At 43.5% G+C, this 9947-nt stretch overlaps 1 protein-coding gene across 1 annotated transcript in view; it reads right to left on the minus strand.

Annotated features, from left to right (window-relative positions):
• sipa1l3 (signal-induced proliferation-associated 1 like 3) overlaps positions 1–9526 on the minus strand; it is a 41061-nt gene extending 31535 nt beyond the window's left edge. The window contains exons 1-2 of the mRNA XM_063004422.1: positions 8233–9526; positions 2574–2704 (exon numbers count right to left, since the gene is read on the minus strand). Of these exons, the coding sequence (XP_062860492.1) occupies positions 2574–2704; positions 8233–9526 (1425 nt within the window). The remainder of the gene's footprint in view (positions 1–2573; positions 2705–8232) is intronic.
• Positions 9527–9947: the final 421 nt, after the last annotated feature.

Raw genomic sequence — 9947 nt, forward strand, 5'->3', positions numbered from 1 at the left:
TTCTTTACTAGGATTTTAACATCATGTTTTACTCTTTGATTACATTCATGACAGGAACGGTAGTTACTCATTACACAAGATTCATCAGTTCACAAGGTTATATCGAACACAGTCATGGACAATTTAGTATCTCCAATTCACCTCACTTGCACGTCTTTGGACTGTGGGAGGAAACCAGAAGAAACCCACGCAGACACGGGGAGAACATGCAAACCTCACACAGAAAGGACCCGGACCGCCCCACCTGGGGATCGAACTTGCTGTGAGGCAACAACAACAAAAGCTACCTGGCAGTGGTGGGGCTTGAACCGGCAATCTTTCGATAAATAGTCTAGTACCTCATTCACTAAGCTACCACTGCCACCGATGCATTGAATACATCAAATGTGCATTAATTTTCATTTCATTTTTTAACCACTGTTTTACCCTGGTCAGGGTTGTGGTGAGTCCCGCGTTGGCCCCCTGAACAAGTATTAACTTATTTTTTAGAATTTTAACGTCATGTTTTACACACTTTGGTTACATTCATGACAGAAATGGCAGTTATTTGTTACACAAGATTCATCAGTTCACAAGTTTAATCTCAAACACAGTCATGGACAATTTCGCATCTTCAATTCACCTCACTTGCATGTCTTTGGACTGTGGGAGGAAACCGGAGCTTCCAGAAGAAACCCACGCAGACACGGGGAGAACATGCAAACTCCACACAGAAAGGACCCGGACGGTACCACCTGGGGATCGAACCCAGGACCTTCTTGCTGTGAGGCAACAGTGCTACCCACTTAGCCACCGTGCCGCCCTCAAATGTAAATGAAAGGTGAATACAGAAGGAATCTATATTAAATGCACTATGTAGGTTATATGTAAGTCATTATGTTGTACTTAAACCATTTTTCTACAGAAGTACTGAAACTGTCTCTGTTTGATATGTACAAATTAGACTTAGTCTATAGAGAAATTAATCTGATCGTGCAAGTAATACTGTGTGTGTGTGTAAGTGTGTGCGTGTATAAAAGTGCTGAGCTGCACTGGTATGGCCGCTGCTCTGCTGGGTTTAGCCGGATTACATGGCTGTCTGGACACATCAAATTTACTCGGTCTACACAATGAGATCTTCTTTTGAACACAGACACGTGAGCACACAGTAGTACTCCTCAACGTGTGGATTTTCCTTCGCCTTGGTGTAAAAGCCTATGCTAGGACATTAGGGAAGGTCCCGAGCAATGTTCCAGTGAAAGCTTTTTGCTTTATTTAATGGAGTCCCAGTGAGCACGCACAGTTTCAGCCTCACACAAGAAGATTAATCCACTCAAAGCCCACTGAGGAGACAAGCAGACTAGACTGCATGAGTGTGGGGCTGCTTGGTGTCCCCATACTCGAGGCTTAAGTTTGTATATTCTAGTATGAGTAAATCTGGTCGGCTATGTTGTTGGGATTTAAAATAATGTTTAAACGGACTGTCCTCTTTACTAGCGGCATAGAGCCTGTTAGTACAGGATGTAGATAGACAGAAACTATTTTTATTTTTCAATGCACAATGTGTGATAATCTTCATCTAGTCTTTTATAACTGGACATTTTTTTATGCATTTTCTCTCCATTTTCCTCCTGATTTAGCGCACTCAATTTTGTCTTCCGCTGCTGAGAGATACCAGATTGCATCCAAGGAAAGCTTGTCGCTGCACACAGCCCTCCTCTTCTCGCCCCTGCATTCTGCACAGGCGTCTCCTCCGCCAATCAGGGTCTTTAAACAGCGTATGAAGAGCTACCCACCCACACATAGCCCGGTCCCCACCCACAGATACGGTGGCCAATTGGTCTCTGCTGCAGGCACTGCCAACTAAGCCCGCCAGATGGCGCCCAGCCGACCGGTGGCAACACCGAGTTTCGAACCGAGGAGTTCAGAAACTCGGTGCTGGTGTGCTAGCGGAATATCCCCCCTGCGCCACCTGGCGCTCATTGGACATTTTGTAATAACAGAATGCTGTTTGCTTTATATTTTTGATTGGAAGTGTTTACAAATCCCAACAACACTGCTGCACTTGATACACTCAAACCAGTACAACAGGGATGTCCAAACTACGGCCCACGGGGCATCTGTGGCCTGTTACCATTTTTGAACGGTATTTTAGAAATGAAATAAAGCAGGTTAAAAAAACAGCTTGAATCGTTTGACCTCTGGTTGTCGCTTATGCTTAAAAAAATCTAAAATGCTCCCCCATCTTCTTTTCCACAACTCAAAACCTTGACCTTCCTGAGTTTTTGGACATGGCAGCACCCACATAACATCTGATGGTCCAATGAAGGCCTACAGACAGTAATTGTATACCCATTAATTCATCTGTACGGTTGGTGTAGCTTATAAAATAATCAACGAATGTCCGTGCTAGATAGGTGTACCTAATAAAGTGCTTAGTGAATGTGTATCTAAACAAAGATGAAGAGCATGTGTGTAAATGTGGTTCTAACTTAGGATAGAACCCAGCACTCGATGCAAGACAGACAGAACACAACCTGCCCATCACTCAGAGTTTCCCAGCTGTACACACACACCCCCACTGTAACACCCACCTCACTGGTACGGAAGATGATGCGGTACTGGTATTGCTCCTTCAGATCTTTGGTATCGTCCAGTTTTTCTCTGCGGATACTAAGAGCCACGGGACCCAATTTCTCATCCGTTCCGAAGTAGTTCCAGTGCTCTGTGGACAGACAGAGAGAGGTTATGAACGGTAAAGCAAGACCTAAAAGAGATGAAACAAGAAGGGGAAGGAAACTACACAAAAAGACAGGGCAGAAAGGCTGAGATGAAAACATACAGTATATGACCATATTTTTAGACACACTTCGTCCTCTAACAGGTGCCAGGAGAATTCCATGGTAAAGCTAAGTATATATTATATCCTGTCCACTATTTAATTTGAGACATATTAAGGACGATGAGGTATTCCAGCAGTTACATATAACATGAAATGTGATTTTAGATCCAGTACATGAATTCAGTTCAAAACCTATTTAGACAGCATCAATTTTCCATGAGCTGCTAGAGTAATTCCATTCCATTTACAGGTGCCATACTGGTATTTGAAATCCATCCAGCCAGCCGTACAATAGCTGCCCCTGCACTCTGACCCCAGCTTCCAAACATCAAAGATATTAAGAAAAAGCATTTCATGTGTACCTGCGTACAAAAATAAAGGCATTCTATTCTATTCTATTCCATCTATTAAAACATACCCAGGACAGGAAACCAATCCATCGCTGGGCCTCGGCCATCCCCCACCACCCAGGCACAGTAAGTGAAGTTTGTATGTAAACACTCATACGCTGATGATTCTGAATGTATCCCTGGATCCAAGTGGTAGTGGGCTAGCGTAATGTGCCACCGGAGCGCCATATGTAATTTTATTAAATACTCACCCACTCACTTTCTTAACCGCTTATCCAATTAGGGTCGCGGGGGGTGCTGGAGCCTATCTAAGCTTTTCAATGGGCGCAAGGCACATAGTAACACTCTGGACGGGGCGCCAGTCCATAGCAGGGCACGCGCACACACACCCATTCACCTATAGGGTAATTCAGTGTCTCCAGCTAACCTAACTGCATGTTTTTGGACTGTGGGAGGAAACAGGGGAGAACATGCAAACCCAGGACCTTCTTGCTGTGAGGTGACAGTGCTACCCACCGAGCCACCGTGTTTTTATTAAATAAAAAGACATTATTACAATCCTCTACCACAGCCAAGAAATTTTTTGCTAATGATTAACTGATTTTAACACCACAGACCGGGTGCCTACATAGACACAGTTGGCTTTGTCTTAGTATGGGCAGGACGAAGGGGCTGCACACACACATCTGAGGGGTCTGCAGCATTAGAGGAAATATAACTGGGTAAGTGGAAAATAGATTCTGCGGTGCAGAAATAGAATAATTAAAAACCCTTCAGCCACTTTCTGGATTCAATTGGACTCTCCAGTTTAACCTTGGTAGGTCATGGTATAAGTGTAACAATGTCCATCGATGTGTTCAATAAAAAAATAATCCACATTTCTGACCTCTAGGACCGGAGCTGCCCAGCCCGGGCATCCCAACAGGGATGATGGGTTGCTGACGTTCTGCCTCACTTGTCCGATCACTCAGGTTTGATGACGGTGGGGGACGTGGGCACTGATGTTCTGTGAAAGCCTTCATGACTTTGTTACCTGCTCGCTCTCTCTTTTAGTTGTTGTAATAATTAGGGGTTCTGGAGTCTAAAGCTACTCTCTGTAAAACTGACATTTTACTCTTAACAATTTCACATTTTACCTACATTTTCTATTGTTTTACTCGGGTTAGAGGTTAAAGACTGCACGTCAAGACTGCTGTGCCATCAATGCTGCTCCTGCTAGATGTGACGGACACCTAACTTGTTTGCACCAAAAATGTCAAGAATTCACTACGGACTTTATCACAGACAAATAATGAATAACTCCAAATATTTTTGCTAGTTATAACTTTTAGTTAAATTTATTTTGTGTATATATGATTGGTGTAAATCCTATTTATTCAAATTGCAAATCCTATTTACTCCCACCCAAGGAGGAAGGGGGTCCCTGCTGAGTCTGGTTCCTCTCAAGGTTTCTTGCTGTAATTTTAAGGGAGTTTTTCCTTGCCACTGTCGGCTTGCTCAACAGGGGTTTTTGGTCTGTAGGTCCTGGATTCTGTAAAGTTGCTTTGAGACAATGTCTGTTGTAAAAAGCACTATACAAATAAAATTGACTTGACTTTATAATCCACACACATTTAACTTAGAAGACCAAATCCACCAGCAAAATTAGCACGAGTACAAATAAGAAGGACATGTTCAGTCGAGCACGAGTTTATGTCCGGCCTGGTTAAAATGGCCTTCCTGCAGACGTTAAAAGCATTCCTGAGAAATGCAACACTGTTGACAAAGCATTCAACCCAAAAGCATTCAGATAGAGTGACCTTCAATGAGTCCAAACCCACACACACACCCACACACACACAGAAAGCATAGTCACTCTAGCAAATAGGTTCAGACCACTGTGGCATTACAAATTAGTTCTGAATGTCATTGGCTGGACATTTTTCATGTTAAGTTTCAGTCAGGGTCTGAGCTCTGATATTTTATGGAAGGGAGACTGAGTGAGCTGAGTAAGTCTACAGGGGAAGAACTCATTAGGCTCGAGGACACAAAGGACACCGTCCGCTTACACTAGTGTCATGTGCACCAGGCAACATGGTAATATGTACTGCAGATAAACTTACACACACGCACACACACACTCGCACGCACGCACAAAGACATTTAATCGACTAATGATAAATTACAGTTAGGGCTGTCGCGCTAACCGCAATTTTGAAATATCGTGGTATAGACCAGCCAACCGCAGGGCATGCTGGACAACCGCAACACCGCGATATTCACGTTTTTTCTTTCTTTCTTCTCCTTTTTTTTATTGTTGCAGGTCCATCTTGTTTTATACGCTTACATTCGTGCGTAATAAATGTTAAATAAATTCATAATGAAAATGAGCTAGGAGCGACATTTTCCCGCAACCTGTTCTCATGCGTTGCTGCTGAGTGTCAGGCTTTGTGTTTTAAAATGTAAACAATCGCAACAGGAATTATAGGCAAGTTTATTAATGATTAAATTGAGTTCACACTCAATAAATACTTGTAATTTAGACTATATTCAAACAGCCTTGGTGAACTAAAACACTTAATGACGGTTAATATGGCATTGCAGCCTGCAAATATTCTCTTGCTGGCTTGCTGGAATGATTTAAATGCATTTTTTCGTTGAATAAAAATGTATTGAAACGAATAATAACTTGAAATGTAGTATATATTATGTTAATTATATCTACTAAATAGATGGTTAATAGTGGCGCGATAACCAGGCTAGACTTTCTCTGATCTCTAAAGTCGCATGCAGGTTCAGTACATCTAGTGTATTAATGCAACGAGCACCATCAGAGAGAGTTTTAGTACCGAGGGGAACATCGCTACCCCACTCAGATCCTCTCAAACCACATCAGGTGAACATGTTGGTTCTTCTAGCGCGCATGATAACGCAGGTTTAAACTCTTACAGACTTTATTCTTTATTCTATTTTTTTACCATATTTTGATTAGATGTGCATTTAAAATATTTAGCCTAAACACTTTTTTTTTGTTTCACACTGTATATCTAGCCTAGGCTAGAAGCTAATTTAAACCTTTTTTTAATAGGGAAAAGACGCGCATCCCTGCTCTGTTCTGTATTTAACAATAAACACGCATTTCATTGGTCTTAAAGCTGTCTCATCTTTGTCATTATAAAGCAATAATATACCGAATCATAGCCTAACAATAAAGCTTGTTTATATAGCTCTAAAATCCAGATAAATTAAGTAATTTTCAAAAACAACAAAAAAATGGCGATATAACCGCATACCGCGATATTCAGACAGGCTGAATACCGCAAGAGGAAATTCTGTCACCGCGACAGCCCTAATTACAGTAAAATTAATTGATTTTACTGAGCATGTGCAGCTTTGTAGCATTAAATAAATAAAAAGCTGACCAAGTGAAACGGGATATTTTCTTATAAACCAACAGACATGAGACAGACATTTGTTAAAATGAAAAACTTCAATAAAGTGCAACACACAAACCTCACTATATTAGAAAAAAACCCGGGCAGCAGCCGTATGCATTTTGTCACCCACACTAGGCGAGTGCATATATGTGAATCAGCCTTGTGTACGGAGAGACAAACCCTGATCGGCACTCTTTCCCCGCCTCTGTGCAGGCGCCATCAATCAGCCAGCAGAGGTCGTAGTGCATCAGTTACGAGGAGTCCCTATCCGACTTAATACCCCACCCCTATATGAACAACAGGCCAATCGTTGTTCATGTGGCCGCTCAGCCCAGCCGGATGGCAGAGCTGAGATTCGATACGATACGATGTATTCGATATCCCAGCTCTGGTGCGAAATCCCAACCTGAGCGGCTGCCAGTTATAACTTTTAGTTAAATTTAATTTTGTGTTTGTATCATTTGTGTGAATCCTATTTATTTAAATTATCCTCCAGGCCACCCAAGAAGGCTGAGTCTGGTTCCTCTCAAGATTTCTTCCTGTAATTTTAAGGGAGTTTTTCCTTGCCACTGTCGCCCTCGGCTTGCTCAACAGGGCTTTTTGGTCTGTTGTTCCCGGATTCTGTAATGTCCATTGTAAAAAGTGCTATACAAATAAATTTGACATGTCCCAACCCTAATCTGGTTAGAAATTTTGACTTGTGAGACTAAGCTCCTGTGCACCATCTGCCTGATAAACTGGGACTAAGACCTACAGAGAACACCAGTACAAGCCAAGCTGTAGCAAATGTGCGTGAAAGGTGACAATTAAGTTATTTTTGAAGCATGTGGTTAGAGAAGTTTACAAGATTGGCATTTAGAGAAGCAAGGCCAAGATGGATTAACATTTGGAAGGCAGATGTAGGTCTAAATTAGCTAGAACTATGATTGTGAATGCAATTAGAAGATCATGCTGCTTTATATACATATAGTGGATTTACAGTGGAGTTGTGGATTTTATTGCCATTTTTCCATCAATCTTTACTTAATCACCCAAAATGAGAAAGTGAAGCCTTTAAACTATGTCCATTTAATTTAAGTTGCAACGGGTGGACTTTGATTGGGCTCTAGACACATCTCAGAGATCGCTGAAGCAAACAGGACACACCTGACCACAGTTTGGAGTCTTACAAAAGCAAAAAGGTCTGAATACTTTCATAAATAATGGTGTTCAGTTTATAGGTTTGAATGCATTTTTGAAAAACATGCTTGCACTTCATCATTATGGGTAGTTATGTGTAGATTGAGGGTAGTGAGCTGGTGGGGTTTAATTGTAGAAGCCACACCGCTAGTAACAGCAGGGTCTAAGTTATGGGGTTTGTATCCTGGGCTGGCCTCACAAACAGAAAAGAGGAAATGGTGTTACAGGAACCTAGCTATTGGAGGAACACATATGAATGCAGCCTTAATCCCAGACAAAAGCCCAAATAAACAGAAGGGTTGTAATAGGATGGACAATGGGGTAAAAAGTGTGCCAAATCTAATGTGTATTTGATTGATACACTGGCGACCCCTAAAAGGAGCAGCCAAAAGGAATCATATGTAAATTAAGGATGAAAATTGGAATGATGACCATGACAGAACAAGTGATAAAGCCGAAACCGTACCTTTCCCATGGAAGTATTCCCTGTAGTATCGGGCTCCTAAGTCCACATGCTCTATGCAGTGATGCTCCAGTCTGTCCATGCGCGAGGCCTGCTCTTCAGGACTCACCTCCAGTACGGACACACTGGCATTAGTGGACCATATGCGTGGCTTGACCTGCCCAAGAAAGCTCACATTGCGCTCGCCGTAACTTCCAGTCTCATTCAAAAAGTTGGGGCAGCTCAGCAGAAGCTGAGAACCAGAGTTCAGATTTGCTAAATCTGCTGGTTCTTCAATGCCAGAGCTAGGTCCCAGTACGACCAAGCTCAGATCGTCCATACTAGAAAAGGTGGGCTCGGCTCCACCCAGAGCCAGAGCACGGGACACGGCAAACGAGACGGCGTCTGAAGATGCAATGGATGCTGAGGATGCCCCAGTGGCTGTGTTGTGTCTCTGGGAGGCATAGCTGCGCTGGGCATCTGCTTCAAGCAGGTCGAAAAGGAGGCTTTGAGCATCATAGTGCGCAAAGCTGTGGACACAGAGCCACGGTTTGAGCGTCACGTCGGAGTCAGAGTCTGCGCGTGAGGATTCGTTGTCGGTGCGATTGGTGTTGCGAAGCTTCCGGAAGAGGGATGAGGAACCGAGCGCTGATTCGGTGCCGCCGCTTTTCTTTTGCGCACGACTCTCTGGGCGATCTTCCGAGCGAGATAAAGAGGGGGCAGGTGAGGGGTTTGTGTTGGAGTTTTCCACACGCAGTAGCTCTCCGAGCCTGGCAGGGGCAGCGCTGCGTTGATCTGGCATCTCCTTCTGGAACTGGCTAAGCATGTCAAAAAAGCTTTCTTCAGGCACTGATCGAACGTTGATTGACGAGGTGCTGCCATACACCCGGAAAAGACGACCTTCCATTTCGGTCTCATCTTGTTCACTTAGAGTGATTTCACTGCTGGAACGCTGTCGCAGTGGAGCGAATCCCGGGACTCGGACACGTGAAGGGGAACCTGGTTTATTTCTATAAGGACGGCTGTCCCGAAACTCTGCATCTTTGCTTTGTCCTAGCGTTTGCACCCTTGTCACTCCCACTTGGTTAAGCCCTTCCTCATTACTCTCTGATGTCACACCTTGTCCATTTTCCAGTAGCGATTCCCTTGACCGCTCTCTTCTCGGCGGCCAGTCAGCGATGCGAGCCCGAACCCCCATCTTGGGCACAGAGACCCTGGATAACCCAGGCTCAGCCGGAGAGACGTGGCCATTGTAAAGATGGAGGTGGACTGGAGGAAGGGGTTGAGAGAGGGGACCAGGGTCTCTGTAGACGTTCATGGTGCACAGTGTGGTATCAGAGCCGATGTAAAGGGGAAAGGGGACACAGGCAAAAAATGTAAGGGATGGTGCATCCCGATGAGAGAGGAGCAAGCAGAGGCTCCACACGCTGGTTTCGTCCTCTGCCTGCTAGGAACATGTTTCGTTGGGGAAGGACTACGCCTCCCCAGATAAAATCCAATCAAGTAGAGTGACGTGGAGAAACGGTAGATGTTACTCTCTGCACATATCTAAAAAACAAAAACGAACATAATAAATTATTTACTACAGCATACATTTATGAAGCATCACACATTTTTAATATTCCAGAAGAACAATAACACATAAAAGAGTGACTTATGAAACGAGGAGAACAGATTTTACTGAGGATTTCATCTCATGCATTTAGGCTTATCGCTGTTCGTCATCATAATATATATAT

This window comes from Trichomycterus rosablanca, chromosome 11 (genome assembly GCF_030014385.1).
Source record: "Trichomycterus rosablanca isolate fTriRos1 chromosome 11, fTriRos1.hap1, whole genome shotgun sequence".
Lineage (NCBI taxonomy): Eukaryota > Metazoa > Chordata > Actinopteri > Siluriformes > Trichomycteridae > Trichomycterus > Trichomycterus rosablanca.